Source organism: Podarcis erhardii (genome assembly GCF_964252035.2).
Source record: "Podarcis erhardii genome assembly, chromosome: 10".
NCBI classification, from domain to species: domain Eukaryota; kingdom Metazoa; phylum Chordata; class Lepidosauria; order Squamata; family Lacertidae; genus Podarcis; species Podarcis erhardii.
This window is the reverse complement of record NC_138500.1, coordinates 36,534,998-36,557,242: the sequence shown is the minus strand read 5'-3', so window position 1 is coordinate 36,557,242 and position 22,245 is coordinate 36,534,998. Positions and strand designations below refer to the sequence as shown.

The following is a 22,245-nucleotide window of genomic DNA, read 5'->3' as shown; positions in this document are numbered from 1 at the left end:
GACATGAGAAGAATACAGCAAGATTCATATGGAAAGAATAAAGATACAGGCTGGCTTTGAACCTGGAACTGAATGCTGTGCCAATATGCCACAGATGCTCGCCACATGAGCGGGGCAGGAAGCAAGATGAGCCTGTGCACATTTTTATTTCCATCCCATGATAGATTTTTGGAACCAGTATAGATTTATGGGCTTTTTGGTTACCCTTTGAAACATCTGAACAGGTTGGATTTTAAAAGCCTTAATGAGGAGGAACTAGCAACATTTCCTTCCTGCTGAAGGCAGTTTCCCCAGTCTAGGAAGAATAATCTGTGTGCAGACTCAAGCTTTTATGTGAGGCTTGCATTGCTTGAGGAGACCTGGAATAGCAAAGATGCATAGAGTAAAAAAAGGAGCAAACCCTTCTTGCCGGGCTGGGTTTGCATTCACATCTCCTAAGGGATGACTTGTTAAGTGTGTAATTATTTTTGTTAAATTAAGTGGTATAACATTTTTATAAATAAAAGTACTGGTGTAGTAAACCTCAGTAGCAAAAATGAACTGCTAGAATGCTGTAGAACCAGGACACTCACACAGACTCCACTACCGCCACCTCCGGGCCAAAAGGTATCTGGTATAGTCAACGTTAACAAGGCTGGCCTGGAGTGCATTGTTGGAGGTGATATTGCAACAAATATAGCTATTGAAGCTATCAAAATCTTGACTGAAACTATCTGGAGGCAGAAGAATTTAAAAGGTGGTAGGGGAGAAGAAAAACTAAAAGGAAGATAGCGTGTAGGGAGAAATGCATAACATTTTGAAATATTAGTGAGCAAATTTCAAGCATGCCTATGAGATTAAGGGAGAGGAGAAATGTTATAGCTAAGAGGAAAGTTGAATAGGGCAAGTTTAAACTGGCAGAAAATATAAGAACATTTGACAGGTACTTTAATTGTCTTTAAAAGCAGCTCTTCACATTTTGGAACATCGCAGCTTTGGCTATGGCAGGCACGTCAAAAGTCATCCAGTACCTCTTTATATATTAAGTCAAAACTTAAGTTACCCCTAACATTGATGTATATGGTCACATTCTACTAATGTAAAAACACGCTGATTCCTGGACCATCCATGGTCAGGATTTAGAAGGTGATTGGGCCGGATCTGGCCCCCAGGCCTTAGTTTGCCTGCCCATGGTTTAATCTCTGCACTAGCTTTTTAAGGACATAGCATGGGATTTTTAAGATTTAAGCCTCATACCTAATCACTCATCTTTTCACAGCAGTTTCCCTGAAAGCATACTGTGATGCATACATACATGACTGATAGGCTCTAAAGTGCTACAGGCAATGCATTTAACTTCTGCCTGGAAGAGTTCAGTTGAGCTTGAAAGTTTACTGTCTTGCTTAATCAGTTGCTGCAACAAAAGACACAATATTCCAAATGGCTCTGGAACCTTTCTGTGTTGCTGCTGGTTTTCTGAAGCCATCTTAGAAAACTTAACAGGAGTTGCAAAAAATTCTTAAATGTTTCCACTGGGTGGTGCTGCAGGAATTCCTACCTTTTAACTAATATCTGGCTTTCCCAGAAAGACGCCTCTGAAATATAATAGGAGGAAGTCCTGATTTAGATTATACAGTGTCATCATATTGGGGCGGCGGGGGGGGGGGGGCAGGCATGAGGATGCACTGACTGGGAAATGATGCAGTTCTGGGTATGGAAAACAGGATCATCAAATATTGTGTCAGTTACGAGAGAGAGAGAGAGAGAGAGAGAGAGAGAGAGAGAGAGGAAAATTTGCTAAAGCTCAGTGAAATCTATCTTAAAACCTACAAGAGAATTACCGGTTTAGATGAAAATCTGCATTAATAATACAGAGATGTATCTGCCTAGGACTCACTTTACTTTGTTATAAATTTGTTTTTAATGTTATATTTTAAATTGTTGTGTCCTTGGTGGGTAGTAAAATCAAAATATAGTACAGTGGTACCTCGGGTTAAGTACTTAATTGGTTCTGGAGGTCCGTTCTTAACCTGAAACTGTTCTTAACCTGAAGCACCACTTTAGCTAATGGGGCCTCCTGCTGCTGCCACGCCGCTGGAACACGATTTCTGTTCTCATCCTGAAGCAAAGTTCTTAACCCGAGGTACTATTTCTGGGTTAGCGGAGTCTGTAACCTGAAGCGTATGTAACCTGAAGCGTCTGTAACCCAAGGTACCACTGTAGTTATATACTGCACATGTTACACATTTCCTTGCAAGTCCAACTTTTAACAGTTGAATCATACTGCGTGGCCCCTCCTCTTGTATTCTGTAAAGCACCATGAACATTGATAGTGGGATGAAGATGACAATCTGAGCCCTCACCCAGCAAAACTCAGTATCCAGTAAAGAACAAATTCCCTGTGACCTACGATGCTTACATGAAATCTCTCCTCGGATTCACAGACTGCAGTGGCGTTACATGGGAAATGCCCCGTCCCCAAATCAAAATGGTAGCTATTCATTTGTAGGCAGCCATTCAGTGTGAAAATAAATGTTCCCTCTATTTACTTTCCTTTAGGGATCTCATTACTTACCTTAACTATTTATTCACTACTGCAGGCCTTTGTCTTGCAGAGGGTGAGAAGGGTGTTGAAAATACCTGAGAAGTATTATCATATGCCACAGTTTCCCATTCAAAAGAAACTACAGATCACATTGGTCACTCCTGCTTCCATACTATCAAAGGAAAACTTGTATTTTGGATAGCTGTCGGGTACATGGGCCAGGGCTTTTAAAGATGCATGTACCCACAGCAATAGTATTTGCTGCTGCATAAGGTGAGAAAACGCCAGAACAGGAAAGATCCAGGAACCAGCGTGGTCTGAGCAGTCTGCATTGTTGACTTCCTCTTGCCGCAGTAGGAAAGCCCTACCTTTTCCTGCGGATGTGCTTTTCATATGCTTGTGTGAGATTGTATCCAACTGGGAATAGGGGCAGCTGTCTTGTGGACATGTCCTTATTGTGACATATAGATATTATGCAACTGCCACAGGATGCATCACTTATATGAAGGTGTGTGTGTGTATCTGTGTGTGTGTATCTGTGGAAAACACTCCATGCATCTAACAAAGTGAGATTTTGCCCATGAACACTTACGTATGCTCAATAAATCTCTTAATTTTTTAAGGAATCACAATTTGTTAAGTTTACATAAAAAAACTATTTTACAGAATAAGCATTAATCCTACTCAAGAGTAAACCTCACTGAACATATTGGACACAACTAATTTAGATCCATTAATTTACTTGGGTTTACTCTGAGTATAAATTAACACACCCCTGTATGTTATTCCCATCTGTTCCAAATTGAACATTTTCATACTAAAAACCTAGTGCAACTCCGTGAAGAAAATGTGTCTTTTTTTTTCATTATTCATCCTCATGTCATTTTTCCCCATTCTCCACCCCAGCCCAATTTCATCTCTCATGCATAAAATCTGTAAGCCAGATCTGTAAGATCATTTCCTCAGTGCTGGTTTGAGTGGCAAATGCTATTGGAACATCTGGGCATAATATATATTCAAGGAGGAAAGCAAGTGTCTGAGCCATACTTAAAACTATGATTCTCTACTGAGATGCTTCAAGGATAAGAAATAGGAAGTGGTTGGGGAAAACCCAGCATTTCTGCCAGATGGGGAAAACTTATTTACTTAGATAAGTGATCAAACATTCAGCAAAGGACGTTAGGCTGATAATTTATTTTGGGGATGAGGAACCTGTGGCCTTCCAGATGTTGTCAGACTATAATTCCCACCATCCCAGGCCATTGGCCATTGTGGCTGAGGCTGATGGGAATTGGAGTCCAATAATATCTGGAAGACTCCACATTGGCAACCCCAGATGTGAGGCAAGGAAATATATATTAATGGCACAGTTGATTTATTATGTCAAGAGGAAAGGGGGAAAACAAAGTTGGAAGAAATTTAACAAAAATTGGTATATGCTTTGAGTACTGCAGAAGCGGCACGATATTCAAATACACAACATTCCGCACACACCAATTTATATACAGTGGAACCTTGGTTTTCGAGCGTTTCAGAAGCCAAACGTTTTGGAAGCCGAACGCCAAAAACCCGGAATTAATTGTTTCCCTTTTCGAATGCGCCTCAGAAGTTGAACGGCTTCTGCTGTGTGTTTTTCTTTTTTTTCTCAATTTATTTTGCCAACTGCCCATTGCCCCTCAGTTTTTGAAGATTTCGGAATTCAAACGGCCTTCCAGAACGGATTACATTCAAAAACTGAGGTTCCACTGTAGTTTTATTGTTTATACATATTTTGTCTGAATCAGTGGCGTAGCGTGGGTTGTCAGCACCCAGGGCAAGGCAAGTAGTTTGCGCCCCCTAACCCGTGGATTTGCGCCCCCTAACCCTAACCCCCAGATGTTGCGCCCGGTGCGGCCGGCCCCCCCTGCACCCCCCACGCTACGCCACTGGTCTGAATAACAGAAATGTAAGCATGTATGTTACTGATGTTGTTCTAAAAACATTTTTCCTTCCTCAGGGGATGAGCTTTTTCTAAGCTTGGCTTTTAAGTCTCGGAAACACCCGAGTACATGGTGTTTTTGCATATTGATGCTAAAATAAAGGGAGAAGATATGCTCCATTCAGTTACACATTTGTAAACTTATTCACATTAGGGCTCCATGCAAAATTTGAGTTTCGTTTGATTAGTTTCAAGGTAGTAAAATTATCTGTCCCCCCCCCCCTTATGTAGCCCAAATGAGAATGACAAACTCGGTAGAAGCTGAATTGGCATTTAAGGGGTTAAAAGAAACCTGCTGTGCTTTAGCAAAATAAAGCCAGAGCTGAGATTACAAACAAGGACAGATGTAGAAGGCCAGGTTTCCTCTGGTCCGTTTTCCCCTGTTTCCTGCCTGCAGCCTGCAGAAAAAGAGGAAGCGAAGTGCTAGGGAGAATGTGAAGCTAACAATGCCCTACGTCATTCAGCTGGGGGGGGGGCAGGGGGGAAAGTTCTGCTAGACACAGTCGAGATGGAGCAGCGATAAATGGATATTCACGCACTAATACCCAAGAGCCTTTTAGAGCGCCTGGAAGAGAAAAAAAAAGAGTGGAAAGTTGTGTCCTTGGAGAGATGTGCACATACAGACACACACTCACTCATGCACACAGACAGACATTAGCCGTGCACTAGGTAGCTGGAGAAGTCATATTTCCTTTTGCCGATGTGCATGTAATAATGGCTCATTGCATCCAAGTTAATTTACCTGCCCTGGGCAGATCGGTGGTGGGAGGAGAGTGTCTCCTCCCTCCTCCTTGGAAAGGTTTTGGCTCTAGAACAGGCTTCCTCAACCTCGGCCCTCCAGATGTTTTTGGCCTACAACTCCCATCATCCCTAGCTAGCAGGCCCAGTGGTCAGGGATGATGGGAATTGTCGTCTCAAAACATCTGGAGGGCCGAGGTTGAGGAAGCCTGCTCTAGAAAGAGATGCCCGGGAGCATGCTGGGAATGTGTCTTCCTCACATGGCTAGGATGGGGAAAGCTCCCTCACCCAAGGCATGAGCGCTGGGACCTCTCCTTGGGAGAAGGAATTCCTCAGCCCAGGTCTGTGGCAGCTGGAGGGAGGGAGGGATGCTACAGAGGCACCTGGAGCCTATTCCAGAGAAGCTCAGTTGAGAAACTGCCGAATTGGGCTTTGCTCTGAGAAAACGAGTACAAGAATCACTGTAGTAAATCAGTGAAAGTAGGTCTAATATAAGCCAGGGATGGGGAAACTTTTCCAGTCCAAAGGCCACTACCCCTCGTGGGAAACCGTTTTGGGGGACAATGTGCTAGTAGTATGCAGGCCCAAAGATCTCCCCCCACCTCATGTGAAATTAGGGCAAGCGATGAAACATTCTAGCCACAAGTGTGAACAAATCTGCATAAACTTAATGAATCCTCTCGCATACCTGGCGCATGTTAGCACCTCTAATTTGGCCATTTATTGCCCCTTGAGAGCGATGGGTTCCCTCCAGGAGACATGTTCCACTTTAATTTTAAAAAATGCAACCCCCCCTTTGCATTTCCTGAAGAATCCAAGCTCAACCCTTGCTGGGAGCAAAAGTTACCCATTAAATCATGCGATCTAATTGGTTAAGGTGCCTGTGTGACGGGAAGTCTAATCGCCATGACTCATAGCAGCTCATACCTGTGCCCTTTTATATTTAATGTCACCTGTGTCAGGGAAGACTTTGGTCTTTAAAATTTGCAACCTGTGCCAAGGCCAACCCCCCTCCCTTCTGTTCTGCTCAGTTCACCATGTCATAGTTGTGGCATCCCCAGGCTTGGTGCCCAGTGCAGTGGAAGTGGTCACGCTGCCCTACATCTGTGTCTTACCCCTGCCCATCCAGGACATTAACATGATAACTTTGCAAACATAGGAACTTAAACCACTGTGGGGCTACCTTTGAGGGTGACCCGGAAACTACAACTAATCCAGAATGCGGCAGCTAGACTGGTGACTGGGAGCGGCCTCCGGGACCATATAACACCGGTCCTGAGAGATCTACATTGGCTCCCAGTACGTTTCCGAGCACAATTCAAAGTGTTGGTGCTGACCTTTAAAGCCCTAAATGACCTCGGTCCTGTATACCTGAAGGAGCATCTTTGCAGCGCCGAGGGCCTTCTGGCGGTTCCCTCATTGCGAGAAGTGAGGTTACAGGGAACCAGACAGAGGGCCTTCTTGGTAGTGGCGCCTACCCTGTGGAACACCCTCCCTTCAGATGTGAAGGAAATAAGCAGCTATCCTATCTTTAAAAGACATCTGAAGGCAGCACTGTTCAGGGAAGTTTTTAATACTTAATGCTGTATTGTTTTTAACACTCAATTGGGAGCCGCCTAGAGTGGCTGGGGAAACTCAGCCAGATAGACAGGGTAGTAATAATAATAATAATAACAATTATTATTATTATTATTATTATTATTATTATTATTATTATTGCTGGTGCCCATCTATTTCACAGCCTTTTCAGATACTATGTTCTGACAAATGGACCTTGCATTTTCTCTTCAATTTAATTTATTCATCCCCGCCCCTTGCATTTATAACCTGGCTTGCTTCCAGGATGATGCCCATACATGCTACTTCCAGAGGGTCACCATCCAGTCACTGACAAGACCTAGACTTGCTTACCTTCAGTCAGGTGGTAGCCTCATGTACCATCAGGCTATATCCTGGGACTTCTAGAAGTGTGTGTAGATTTCTGCTGTGCTACAGCCATTTATTGTATTATTGGTTTATTTGATGACAGGATTTTAAGCCGTTCTGTAGAACCTTCATGATTGGAGAATAGGACAGAATGATACGGAATCAGAATAAATATCTGGATAACCTACCATCACTAGGGAATCAGTTGTCCTTGTTTACATGCAGTTTAGGAGGACTGCAGAAATCTCTGCAGAGCAGCTTTAAAGTGGCACATTTTCAGGTGCCGAGCAGGGAGTGGTGAATCATTTCATGGTATTGAGGCAAGCTTGTAGCTAAGAGGTTGAGCAGGGAGGAGCAATTTATATGCCCTCCCCTTAATATAACAGATTAGAAGTATAAACCATTAACCATGAAACAATAATATTAGCTACAAGTGGATCCAGCAACAAAATGTTGCAGGAAGAAACGTTCCTGCTCAGTCAACCGCCCTGGCCCTCCTCCACAATATTTCAGACCGATTTCCAGTTTGGCGGTTGTATTTTGGGAGTTTCCCCATGGTGGGCTGAAATTAAAAAGCTTGATAAAAACCTGAAAAGGGTAGCAATTCTGTAATGATGGCTTCCTGGTTCATGGCAGTTGTAGTTGGTCATTATATCTGAACTGGTCAGACTATAGTTACCTCTTCCTTTTGCTTCCAAGCCAGAGAGGCATTGTGAGAGTCCCCATCTCCCCCCCCCCCCATCCCAGATGTAGTCCAGAGTGTTGTAGGGACCTCAGAGCAAGTTTGGGGCATGTGGGTGGAGAGTTCAATTGAGTGAGCAGAAGTCATTCTACTTGTGGAATGACTCCTTTGGATGCTGCTCCACAACTGGAAAGCCAGTTTGAAGCACCTATTCCAATTCTTGTTTGGAGAAAACAATGCGTTAAAGCAGGGATGGGAGAGACCTGGCGCCCTACAGATGTTCGATGACAGCTTCCATAAGCTGACTGGGGCTGGTAGGATGGAAGCCCACAGATCCCCCTTCGTTGTGACAAGGCCATTTTACTTTTATGTATTCCCTAACCAAAATCTATGGCTGTGCACAGACTAACCTGTCTGTAGCACGAAAAGGTTGTGTTTCCCCCCTCGATCCAGAATTGTTTGTGCACATCCTCAATATGCTGCTTTCCATCTGGATTGATTCTAGATACAAGGGTGGGTGTGGTTACTTGATAAGCCTTTGAAAACCCTTCTCTAGATTCAGCTATCCATACCTTTTATTCCCTGTACATGCCCCAGGGGAATGAAGAAGGAAATGGTGATTGTGATCTTTGCTTATATACCCACCCCCACTGCATGGACCTCCAACATCTGTTTACTTCCATTTTCAAATGGACGCACCATTTGAATCAATCCGCAATAAGCTTTTGTTTTTGCAATGAAACCAGTTTCTCAATAAGTGCTTTTCAGAGACAAAAATATGCAATAGATCCATATTGTTTGTGGACTACAGAAAAAAAAATACTTGGTCTCCATTGATTCTTCGATAAAATGTTGCATGTATGTAGCCTATGATTGCTTCATGCATGCTTGAAAATTAATATGTGAACGTAATAACATAAGATGGTTAACAAGAATCATATGGGCAAGGTGCATTTTCAAATAGTACTTTTTTTAAAGTGACAGGGATTTTTCTTTGAAAGGATCTACCAGCAAAATGCTAAATGGATGCATTTATACAATTATCCTGATTTTATATTGCACCAAAAAAGGACTTATCTGGAAACACTTTAAGATGTGCATAAAAACATTGTGTGACATAATGAGTGCCTGGGCTTTACAAGTGCCAAAATATACATATAGTTGAGCCTAAAAATACATTTTACATAAACTTATATGGGTTTCCTCATAAGTCTGGAATGACTCCCCATGAACCTGTGCCCCGTCCCACACTGCAGTAATAAGTGTTGCATAGATGGGAATTACAGAATAGACATTCTTGCTTCTTAGAGGGAAATATTTAAAGCGTTTTTTTAAAAAAAGGAATGCTAGTGAAACAAGTGTGGGTAGGTGAGACAGATAGACAAACAAACAAACAAACAAACAGAGTATGAAGTGTTAAATCTGTGGTGTGCATAAGGCAGAAACGAACCACCCTGCTATTTTGCATGGAAACTCATGTAGCCACTCTCACTAGTTATCCAGATTATGTTCTGCCATAATGAGATAATAGTTGCTCATATTGATTACCGTATTTTTCGCTCCATAAGACGCACCAGACCACAAGACGCACCTAGTTTTTGGAGGAGGAAAACAAGAAAAAAAATATTCTGAATCTCAGAAGCCAGAACAGCAAGAGGGATCACTGCGCAGTGAAAGCAGCAATCCCTCTTGCTGTTCCTGCTTCTGGGATAGCTGCGCAGCCTGCATTCGCTCCATAAGACGCACACACATTTCCCCTTACTTTTTTAGGAGGGAAAAAGTGAGTCTTATAGAGCAAAAAATACGGTAAGTGGTAGAGAGTTTGCATGCCTGCTCGTAGTGAACTACCATACTTTAGAGTTGAGGAATTGAGAACGGGACAATTCCTAGCTGACGTCCTCATAGCCTTTTTTCTCATATTGGTGAAATTGGAATAGTAGCAACCCATCTCAGAGGAGTCTTTGATTCATATCTTGTGATGTGGGAATATTATGTACCCCATGTCTTCCACAAGGCTGTTGCTGTGTGTGCATGCATCTCAGGTTAATAAACCTGTGTCTGTACGTGAGTCTGCATAATGCCGTTAGAAAATTTCTCAGAAGAATTAAAATGTTTAATAACATAGAATGTGTTTTTCTAGAAAAGAAAAAGGGGTTTTAAAAATTCTGCTTATAAGGCTGCACTAAAGCCTGATAGGTTTGCAAACAGAATCCTGTGGGATGATTCCTTGTGCACAGCTTCATCTGGGACTTTGCAAGGAAGCGTTTGAAATTATTCAGTGCCAATGTAGAAGAGTTACAAGAAGACTCAGAAGTTGTGTGCCACCTAGTGGCAGATACAGAAAATGTGCACATAAGGCCGCTTTTTATAAAAATAAATACAGTGGTACCTCGGGTTAAGTATTTAACTCGTTCCGGAGGTCTGTTCTTTATCTGAAACTGTTCTTAACCTGAAGCACCACTTTAGCTAATGGGGCCTCCTGCTGCCGCAGCGCGATTTCTGTTATTTCTGGGTTAGCGGATTTCTGTTATTTCTGTAACCTGAAGCGTATGTAACCCAAGGTACCACTGTACTGTATTTCAAAATCTACAACAGGGCAACACCTTTATTGGGACCAGAGAAAATGTCACAAAAGTGTGGCAAGCTTCCAGGTTCTCTTGAACAACCTTCCCCAGGTATTGTACACAAAGCAGAGGGAAGCAGGGAAGTTTAAAAATTAGGCTTAAGTAGTAGGCATAGTTAGTTTGTAGACCAGTTCCAAGGCAGAGATTGTAGATTTACAGATATTCTGAAATCACATTATTTAGAATGATCTTATATTTTAGACTGACTGGAAGAAGTACGAATATGTCTCCCTTTGAATATTACCTTGCTTATATATTGCTTTAACTATCTTACTAATAGAATGACAGAAATATATTGCTTTAACTGTCTTACTAATTTACTTTTTCCTTGTTGTATAAACAATAGATGCTAATTTTTTGTAGATCTTTGACGTTTGCACAGATACGGGTTTTATTTATTTAAATGAGCTTTCCCGCTACGTTGAAATGTTCTCAAAATGGATCACAAAATAAATAACTTCAAATAATAAAATATGAAAACACCAAGCAATTGTGACCTTATAGACCTTCCCCGTTCAACTTGAGGAAGGTTGGGGATTGAGAAGAGGGTGATACGTGTAAGGATATTGGGGGCAGGGTTTTTTGTGTGCCCCCTTTCCACTCTTAATTGAAGCATATAATGTTATCCAGAATTTCAGTACAAGATTGGTTGCGCACAGTATAGGCATCTACTGGTCTCATCACTATTAAGTAATATTTGTACAAATTACTCTGGTTGATATATTGAACACAGCTGGTCAGATGTTTGAATCAAGACATTCACATGGTTTGTCATTTTAAAGTTTAAAATCAACTATGGTTTAATTTGAACATGTTCTTTGCTCCTCTCTCGCTCCTTCCCGCAGGGGAAGAAACAAACCAGAGCCTGGCTTTGTGTTACATGCAGAACAGCACTTGTAGTTGGTTGCTGCAAAAGAAATAGTGACTAGTAAGGCAACAACAACTATGTTGTTTTACTGTGCCTGTGGTTTGTTACAAGGAAACAAACCATGAGCGCTGGTTCATCACAAAAAGCTAGTGTCTTGATTGTATCCTCCAGGCAGAAGAGAGACAGGAGCCAAACACCTGCATTTTAGCAGCATCTACCAGCTTGTTCACATTAAACCATAATTTATTTTAAACTAGGGTTTAAAATAATATACAAATAGGGGCATCGTTTCATTCTGTTAGCAAAAAATATATGTATGAAATGGGATTATCTAGCTGTCTTCTGCCATCACAAGTCCAAATTGCACTGAAATAAACAGAATGGCTTTTATGCCATTGTGTTTTACAATTGCAATGCTGTTTTTGAAACAAGGAGCAAGAATTTGAAAGACTAAACTATAGCAGGTCCCCCTCCCTGCTTGAGTTTACTAGGTGGGTGGAATCAGTAATCTGGATAGGAGAAGCAAAGAGAAAAAGCACCACATGCAACGAAGAAGCAAGAGAGAAATGGTTTCTTAAGTGTCTTGACTTTACCGAAGCACAACATGGTTCTGGCTAGGTCAAGCCATTCCACCCGTCTACAAAATGAAAGCAAGCAAATACATGTAAATAAAACCTTAGCAATCTTTTCAGTGCAAGGCAAAAACATTTTTATTTGGCAATACATTTCAGGTTGCTGTAAATCCTAGTTTTGCTCTTATTTGCTGTCTTCCTGTTATCGTTTGATATTGTAATACGAGGTCTAGTTGTATACCAGCCTGGAATCCAAATCGGATGAAGGGTAGTGGGTACATGTTTTAAATAAATAAAATATTATAAGAAGTTATAACAAGGTGCAGCATCAATGTACCGAAGATCCTAAGTTAAACTATAATATTGCATAATTCTTTATCGTTTTTAAAAATAAAAATAACAATCAAAAAGAGTTATTTTCCTATCACGGTTCAAACTGTTTGCTTAGACTTGAGAAATGCCTTAAGTCTTAGCACTGAGATGATGGGCATGTGTATCTCTCTGCCCAGGTGTGAAGGGTGTAGTCCCAAAAATGTAATAGCAAAAAGGAAGAGAGGCTATGAAAAAGAAATATTACAACAATATCCAGCTCAGAACTGAGCGAACATAAGCCCAGCATTTTCTAAACAAAGTAAACTGTGAGAAGTTCTGGAAACAATCTGTGGCCTTTTCACTTTTATGTGTACAGGGTGTATTCAGACATGTATTTGTCCCAGGAAAGCTGTACTCTGTCCATGTACAGGTGTGTTGACACCAGTCCATTTTTACAAGAACATCACTGTAACTTTGATGTTCTCTATCGCCATAGTATATTTTGCTTTCACTATCAACTTTATACAAAAGCAACAGCAGGAAAATGAAAACCCCAGAATTACAATAGTATTCTGAACACAGTCAGGACAGAAATAAGATTAGTGTTAGGCAGTCCCTTTGTGTCTACGCGTAGAGAGGGAGAGAGAGAAAGACCATGCAATGGCAGCCTGGATCCCATTGACTATTACAGAGATAAGAGAGAGGGGGAGAGAGAACAATGGGCCATTGTGTAAAAACGGTAGCTTATTGGAAAATCCTTGGAACATTTGATATTCAGAATAAGATGTATCTCAGTATATGCTAAATGTGAAAAATGATATTTTAAAAAGGATGCCTCAATCCAGCATGGAATAATGCCAAAGCCCACTGAAATCAATGGGCTTCACTCTTTGCTGGGTTTAGGCTAGAATATTTCTCTCTCTCTGGAATATTATACTACAGGATTAGCAAAAAATGATAATTTTTACAGAATAATTTTACAATAGGGTTTAATGGGATATTTTAAAATGTGTTTTCTTCAGTATTTTATACTTTTTTAATTTTGTACTTTCCTGTAGCACGTATAATTGCGTATATGATCCTACATAAGTGTTGTGGTCGAAACTAAGATGAGCAGGTTAGGCAATGTTTACATTGTCTCCCCCCTTTTTTCTGTCTATTGCAGGCATGGAGAGTGCAATCACATTGTGGCAGTTCCTGTTGCAGTTGCTTCTCGATCAGAAACATGAGCACCTAATTTGTTGGACATCTAATGATGGTGAATTTAAGCTACTTAAGGCAGAAGAAGTGGCTAAGCTGTGGGGACTCAGAAAAAACAAAACTAACATGAATTATGACAAACTGAGCAGAGCGCTGAGATACTACTATGACAAGGTAATTTTAAAAATTCTATTTGTGCAGTGCTTAAACAAGAAAGCAATGAGTGGTAATATGCTTTTTAAAGTTGGAGTGCTGCCTTTTGGCTAGAAAGAGCCCCCCAAGGCTGCTCACAAAAAGTTAACACGAGTAGAAAATTCAGACAGTAAAATACCACTTACTTACAAAGATTTCAGCCAGCCATATATTATTAATAATATATTTTAAAGTTTTAATTAAAAAAAAAACTAAAACCCAAACGCATCATTTTCCTTGCCTAAATGCAAAAAGCAACCCCCTCAAAATGTCAAAAACAGTGCAGCAGTAAATTCCCCAGCAAACTGCCACCTAAAGGCAGGGCAGCCTACAGACAGTTTATAAGGAGGAAGCATTGTCAATCAGACTGCACATATTATATTATGTTAGGCAGTTGCCTTTATAGAGTGTCAGACTATTAGTCTGTCGGACCCAGAATTGACTACTCCAACTGGTGGTGGCTCTCCAGCTTCTCAGGCTGAGGGTCTTTCTCATCCCCTGTTACCTCAGGGCCAGATCTTATCTCCTCTAGCACTTGCAGGCCAAATTTGACAGGTGGGTGGGGGCTGCCCACCTGTCAGTCACCTGATGTCACAATGATGTCTGGTGATGGAGTGCTCTGAAGTCCCCACAAGCAGCCAATCCCAGCTGGCCTCCTGATCAGCTGATCAGCAGGGACAGCAAAACTTCCCTTGCCAGTGCATATTTACGAGTGCGCTTAAAGGCTCCCAATTGGTCATTGGCAGCCGTATCGCCACCTGCCTCTCACCTGACATCACAAGGGACTTCAGGTATGACACAGGTGGGCATGGTTTGGGGGAAATGGACTTGTGGCCTAAGTAACCACACCAGGCCCAAGTAAACCCACAGGCTACCTGATTTTTTTAACTTGAAATGCCAGGAATCAAACCTGGAGCCTCGTGCCTCGTAGAGGAGATGCTGTTCACTGAGCTACTTTGTGAAAATACTAACAAATGTCACACTTGGTTTGCTGTTTAATGCAGAACATCATCAAGAAGGTGATTGGGCAGAAGTTTGTGTACAAGTTTGTGTCATTCCCTGACATTTTAAAGATGGATCCTCATGCTGTGGAAATCAGCAGGGAGAGCCTTTTGCTGCAGGACAGCGACTGCAAGATGCCTCTTGAAGGTAGAGAGCAACACAAGCATGGCTTGGCGGCCCTGAAAGGCGCAAGCCGTAATGAGTATATCCATTCGGGGTTGTACTCCTCTTTCACCATCAACTCCCTGCAAAACCAGCCAGAAACTCTCAAGCAGATCAAAACAGAGAAGCTGGAGGAGAAGCTGGAGGGACCCACCCCTCTGGAAGAAGTCCGAACTGTTATAAGGTTTGTGACAAACAAATCAGACAAGCAAGTCATGAGGCCCATAGTGTCCCTGCCATCAACATCCGAGGCAGCCGCTGCTTCTGCTTTTTTAGCATCCTCTGTCTCTGCAAAAATATCCTCATTAATGTTGCCCAATGTTGCCAGCATCTCGTCGGCTTCGCCATCTTCCTCCCGGTCGCCGTCTGTGTCTCCGAACTCACCCCTCCCTTCAGAACACAGAAGCATCTTTTTGGAGTCCAGTTGCCAGGATTCTGATTCTCTCGAGCCACTGAACCTCTCGTCAGGATCCAAGGCAAAATCTCCTTCTCTTCCCCCAAAGGCTAAGAAACCCAAAGGTTTGGAGATCTCGGCACCTCCAATGGTTCTTTCAAGCACTGACCTCGGCTCCATTGCCCTCAACAGCCCAGCACTCCCCTCAGGATCCCTGACTCCTGCTTTCTTCACTGCCCAGGTAAGGCTTTGACAGGGGAATCCTATTCATGTTTACTTAGAAGTAAGCTCTGCTGAGTGTAGTGGGACTTACTCCTCCATGTAGAGGATTGCCAACTGAGTTCCTTTTAGTGATGCCCATAGCATGCGCTTGGGGAAAAGAGTGCCTTTCCCCCCCAAGGACAGAAAGAAAAAAAGCAGCTTGTAGTTTATTAAGAATGTATGAGTCCTTTTTCTATTAAAATGTCCCTTAGATTAAAAATATAATCAAGTTACTTTTTTTTAAAAAAAGCAGCTATTACAAATAAAACAAATACAGCAGGAGCGAAAATCAGGAGAGCAGCAGTCAGTAAAATATGTAAAAGTGGTAATACATCAGCATAGGCAAAATTGAAAGAGAGGCAGTGTGGCATAATGGTTAGAGTGTTGGACTATGACCTAGGAAACCACGGTTTGAATCCCCACTCAGCCATGAAGCTCACACTCTTCCCTTAAGCTGCCTCACAGGGTTGTTGTATGGATGAAATTGGGGTGGGGAGAACCATGTACACCACCTTGAGATCCTTGGAAGATAAAAGTGGCATGCAAATGTAATCAATCAGTCCATCCATCCATCCATCAAACACTGGGGAAATGAAAAGGTCTTAACCTGAATGACAGTAGTTAAATAAATAAATAAAATAAAATAAAATAAAAAACCACTGGGGAAATGAAACCGCCCTAATCTGAATGACTGTACTTTAGGCACCTCCCAAATCTTTGTGGGAAGGGTGTTCAAATAGGGGCACCACCACTGAGAAGACCCATCTCAGTAATGCTCTGCCTTCCATGTAAATTTCATCCCTGCATTAACAGCTTTCCAGGATGGATAACTCAACACTTAACTCAACACTATCTGCTAGAAACCTATGCACATGTTCCCCATGACAAATCTTGCATAGCATTGGGGCTTATGGGCACATGTGCAAAGTGGAGATGCTGTTGGGGGCACTGCACACACACACACACACACACACAAAAACAGAGCGAGCGAGCAAGAGAGCAATCAAATACATGTAAACCCACTATTGCCCATCTGCTCTCAGTTAGGCTTTTGCTTTTCTTCAAGCCAAATCTTGGGTGGGTGTGTTGATCTTGCTGGAGAGTGCAGCTGGGAAGCAAGAGATCACACCCCTCCACAACAATTAGGCTTGAAAAAAGCCTTCTAAGAAAGTGGACACTTTAGATGCCAGGAAATCTGGATGCTTCCATGAACAAGAGGCCAGACTGTCTGTCCCCCCGCCCTTTTCAAAGCTAGTCAGCAATCATAACCTTAAGAGTGGGATAGACCGTTAGCAGCTTAATTACATTTTGTAGTTTGCTGGCACCGTGGCCTTTCTCAAACAAAATATGAAATGACATGTTTAGGTCAAGCTGTTTTCTTTAATCATAAAGTGGTTTTGCGGTATTCAGAATAAAAAAGGCTGACTCCTTAAGGGCAGAATGAGTGTCTATGCAACTGTCTCTCCCTTTTGCATTAAGCATCAGATGGGCTTTAAGTCTGGAATCCTCTGTCACTGAATCCCAGGCATCATCTGCTTACATTAGCCATTTGGTAACAACAGAAGGTTGGTGCTCTACACTAGCACTGAAAGGTACACATCGTGCTAGTGAGAACTGGGTGCTCTCTTTGTTGTCTTTGGGAGGTTGTTGATGGAAATCAGTTGCAGTCCTCCTCTTCCTTTGCTGCCATCTTGCAAGAGTCGTGTGTTACTCAGTCCAGCAGCAGTTCAGAAACAACTATTTTAACATGGTAACGTGAACATGTATTTTAAAGCAGCATCCTTTTAAGTATGAAGGTATGTACAGCCTGGTCCTTTTTGGAAATAACTGAAGACACTTTTATTTTGATGACCTTTTCTGGTTTGATGAAAAGGTGTCTCTGTCTAGTTTTAAAAAACAAACCTTATTAATACTCTAAAATGTCGGACAAACTAACTCTGCAGGGAACACAGACACTGCACCTTGAAGCATCTATTCTTTAAGTGTTAAAACACATAATAACCTGGCTGAGATGTTATCCCATCACATTCCAAATCTACCTCTTTTGGGGTTAAAGCCGTTTGGCTGGGACAGATGGGAATTGTAGCCCAAAACATCTGGATGGCGCCAGAGTAGAGAAGGCTGGCTTAAAAAATGCTCTTTGCTCAAGCCTTGTATAGAACAATAGGATTCCGACATTGTGCTGATGAGGGAGCAGAGCTTAGCCAAAAGACATGTGGTAGAACAGTTAACACTAAGCAGCGATCAACTCGGTCTATGATGCTAAAAAAGGAAACCTAGTTATTTTGGGTATGAAAGCCTGAGACTTTGCAGTTCTTTTAAAAATAAATGACCTGACAGTTGCTTTCTGAGCTGTGGGCTGCTTGCAAAAGAAATCTCAGATTTATTCATTCATGAGTCATGCTGCTGAAAATAGCATCTGAAAATCGACACAGGCCTAGCTAGGTAGATTTGGGCTACAAACTACTAACCTGGGCGCATGTTCCATGGAGTTCAACAAAATGCACCTTGGCGGAAACATGCACATGATTGTGCAGGAAGCTTCAGCAGGATGGCTGGGTTGGTCTGTTGCAGCAAAAGCATCAGTCTTCCAGCATGTTAAATGCCAGTTCATAAATTGTGGCATAAGCTTTGAAATGGACTCTAGTCCATGAAAACTTGCTGTAATAAATGTGCCAATATTTAAGGCATCACTTGGCTTTTTGTAGTTGTAGCTGTAAAGTGGCAACCCTATACACTTTCTTGGGGAGTAAGTCCCAGTGGCTAGGAGATTTGAAAGTTGCATTCTGTGGGGTCTTACTCTGTCATCCTACAGTAAATATACATTTTATGGTAAATATACCATTTATGATATATAATTATGTCCACTTCTACTCTTCTTCAAAGATTAAAAGTGAGAACAATGTCTGATATTTATGGAAATTTTTGTTGCCTTAAGTTTGGTAACTTCCACCTAAATATACATTTGTGGATCATTGCAAGTACTACGGTAATTTCTTTTGCTTCATGTGAGCTAATGATGGCAAGCAATGAGGAAGAACCATAGTTCAGTGGTAGAGCATATTCTTAAGGGTCCAAGCTAAATCCCTCATCATGTGATAGTCAGTATGGAGCTGTCCAGATTATATGCAGCATGGGGGGAGAAAAGCAACGTTCATACTTTTTTTTACCTTCTCTGTTAGAAAACAAAGTGCCTTCTCATTGTCAGCTAGGCAGATGTATCATGTGATTGTGGCAAAACAAAACTGAGCACGATGAGGCAGTGAAACTGCTTCCTTATTAAGAAAAGAGGTACTTTGCTCTAGAGTGATGTCATATCCTACAAGGGAAACGTTCAGCAACATTGACTTGAAGTGTTAATAAACAAAATAACTTGCAGAGTAAACAAGCAGAGGAAGGGAGAGTGTTATGCTCAAAGGTAATTAATAATAATAATAATAATACCAACAACATCAGCATAGAGATTCTGCCATGGCCAAAAAGCAAAAATGAACTAAACAGTAGTGATTTTTGTCATGTATTCTGGAGCAAGGGCTGACTTAGTTTAGACCTGTACAGCTTTCGTATTCTAGTTGTTTTTTCATGTGTTCGCACTTAAAAGTGGCTATAGAATATGCAGAGTACATTGGTTTTGCTCAGTGCTTTGGACTAGCATGGTAAAGCTAGACCCAAAGGATTGCAAACATGGGAAGCTGCCGTATACCAAGTCAGGCCAGCGGTCCATCTACATCAATTTTGCCTATGGTGACTGACATTGCCTCTCCTGGGTTTGAGAGACAACTTTCCCCAGCCTTAGCTGGAGGCGGCTGGAATTGAACCCATGACCTGATGCATGCAGAGCAGTTGTTTTGCCGCTGAGGTATGGCCCCTTCCCCTAAGGGGAACTGACACGAGGAGTGTCCTGCAAATGCTTAGGCGTCCACACAGTGTGATAATAGGCAGATTCTATGGCAGTTCATGTGCTTTTGCGTACACACACACAGCTTTGGATCACAGTGTGAGATGTAGAACAGCCCTTTTGTGAGGAGAAGGGCATATTTGGACCCTCTTTCTCCATCATTTTCTGCTCATAGTTCCCCTTTCCAAGAAGATGCAGCTAGAAAGAAGTTGCATGGGAGCTCACCCAGAGAAAGCACAGTACATGCAATGACAATTCTTACACCAAATCCCTGTTAAAATGCTAATGTTTAAAATCTCGAGGTTCAGAAAGGAAAACAGTTTCTAAGCACAAAACATCTCTCTGAAAAAAAGCTATGGGGCGAAGCAACGAGGAGGGCCTCCTGTAACATTCAGCCGGGCAATGTGAGTCAAGACATGGCTAAGCCAAAGAGTAGATGAACGTCGGAACACACGCCGTGTGTCTTTTGTCTTGCAGACCCCAAATGGATTGCTGTTGACCCCGAGTCCCTTGCTTTCTAGCATTCACTTCTGGAGCAGCCTCAGCCCCGTCGCTCCTTTGAGTCCTGCCAGGCTGCAAGGACCAAACACCCTGTTCCAGGTAGGTTGGAGCAATGACTCTGCTCTCTGAGGCGGCGCTTTCTAGCCAGGTAGCCAAAGGAACCTTGTTGTGGCTGGGGGCGGAGGCATTTCCATTCTGAAAAGAGATAATATTAGATGTGCAAAAACAATACCTTCTCTCAGGAAAGGAGCTTCAGTAACAGGGTGAGAGACAAAGCAATGAAGATGCCAAAAGGCAGGAACTTTACACATTGCACTGAAGGAGGTTTATTGCTTCTCTGGAGTCAGCCTCCTAAAGGGGCAGGCGATTGCTATCACTAGGGCAGCAGCAGAGGTGGCTTCGGTTGATAATTATAAGCCAAGATAGCTCAGTTGGTAGCACATGAGACTCTTAATCTCAGGGTTGTGGGGTCGAGCCCCACGTTAGGCAAAAGATTCCTGAATTGCAGGGGTTTGGACTAGATGATCCTCGTGGTCCCAACTCTCAATTTTTTTTTATTCTAAGTCCCCCCTCTGTCACAGTTAGTGAAAACACACGTGCCAGACACCTTGATGATACCTTGATGTTGACCCAGTGCGCGGCACCTGTGAAAAAGGCAAAACTCCTTGCTAGGGATCATTAGGAAAGGAATTGAAAACAAAATTGCCAATATCATAATGCCATTATACAAAGCTATGATGCAGCTGCATTTGGAATACACCGTGTGCTGTTCCGGTCGCCTCAACTCAGAAAGAGGTTCAGAAAAGGCCAACCAAAATGACCAAGGAGATAGAGCAACTCCCCTAGGAGGAAAGATAACAACAGCGGTGTAGGGCTTTTTTAGTTTAGAGAAAAGATGAGCAAAAAGGGACACCAATAGAAATGTGTAAAATTATGCATACAGAGATGCAACAAAGCGAAATGCTGGAGGATTCAGGGCAGATGAAAAAAAGTACTTCTTCGCACTGCCCACAGGAGGCAGTGATGGCCACCCACTCAGATGGCTCTGAAACAGTAGACAAATTCATGCAAGCATGGTAGCTGCTGGCCATGGTGGTTTTGTTCTGCTTCCACTGTCAGAGGTAGTATGCTTCTGTATACCAGTTGGCCACACAGTACTGAACTGGGTGGGCCATTGGCCCAATCCTGCAGGCTTCTCTTATGTTTTTTTTGGCAGCTCTGATGTTTCAGCCAAAATATGTCAAAGAGACTGTACGTCAAAACTTAGCTGCGCATGGGAAAATAGAAACCCCCCACCAAATATTAAGATTTCTCAAGAGGATTAGCATGCCCTATCTCAGGCTGTGTTAAGGGAAGCTGCAAGAACAGTTTAAAATCACAAGGATTAAAAATGTAGAAAAAGCGCGCATGATCGCAGGGGCATCTTGGCTCCATGAGTACAGTATCGTGGGCTTTTCTCAATCCCTATTTTAAAAAGGGAGAAATTATACTGGGTATGAAAATGTTAGCACTATCACCTGGAATTTGGCTTCCTTGGCTGATGCAGGAAAACTACACTTACCAATAACAGGAAGGAGTAAATTTATGTCAGGGAAGCACCTGGAGCAAGCAAGGAAGATGTAACTGCAGGGTTACCATGCCATTGAAGTGAGTGGGGGCTGAGATCACCAAATTCCTGCCACACAGGGCACTTCAATGTGTGTCCGTAAATGCAGCCTATAAGAACTGTAGGCTTTTTATTAAACCTCTGTAGCAGCAGTGCTGTGGTATGCTATCTGCAAATATTCAAGTTTGTGTTGTGCTACCTTGCAATCCCATCTGCATTCCTGGGTTTAAGGATTTTTTCATACAAAGAAGAGAAGGATTTGTGCTGAAATACGGGTATCTGGTTGCAATATACCTGCTTCTCATGTTCAGGTCAGAGTCCTGTTGCAAACGTCTCTAAAAACTGGTGGCTTTAATATTGTTTTTGTTGTTGTTGCCTACTAAAGCCAGGCAAACATGCTTGCATTCTTTCATTCCATTAACAATTGTGTGCTTGTACAAATTGGTGTGCTCAAGGCATTCCCACCAAGTATAAATTCCCTCTTTGTCCTATTAAATGCTTTTCTGCTGAGTGTGTGCACTCAGGAGGGGTGAAAACAAACCACACACCCCCTAAGTGACACTGGGTAGTGTTTAAGCAGAAATGGAAGTTGGGGAGAAGGTGTTGCAGGGAAGGAGTTGTGGGCTGTTCCCAGGTTGTCGATAAACAATGCACCTCGTGCAAACCAGATTCATATCCAGTATATACTGTAATGCATTATTTGAAATAGTCCAGTGTTTTGTAGATCGTCGTTGTACAGGCTTGATCCTGACTAAAATGCACACAAAAGGAGAGGGAGAGAGGGAAAAAGTTTGGAGTATATACA

The 22,245-nt window shown here is 42.3% G+C and overlaps 1 protein-coding gene across 1 annotated transcript in view; it reads left to right on the top strand.

Moving 5' to 3' along the window:
- Nucleotides 1-22,245, top strand: part of ELK3 (ETS transcription factor ELK3) — a 46,846-nt gene that overhangs the window by 17,766 nt on the left and 6,835 nt on the right. The window contains exons 2-4 of the mRNA XM_081878309.1: nucleotides 13,390-13,598; nucleotides 14,621-15,415; nucleotides 19,811-19,933. Coding sequence (XP_081734435.1) covers nucleotides 13,392-13,598; nucleotides 14,621-15,415; nucleotides 19,811-19,933 — 1,125 coding nt within the window. The 5' untranslated portion in view covers nucleotides 13,390-13,391. The remainder of the gene's footprint in view (nucleotides 1-13,389; nucleotides 13,599-14,620; nucleotides 15,416-19,810; nucleotides 19,934-22,245) is intronic.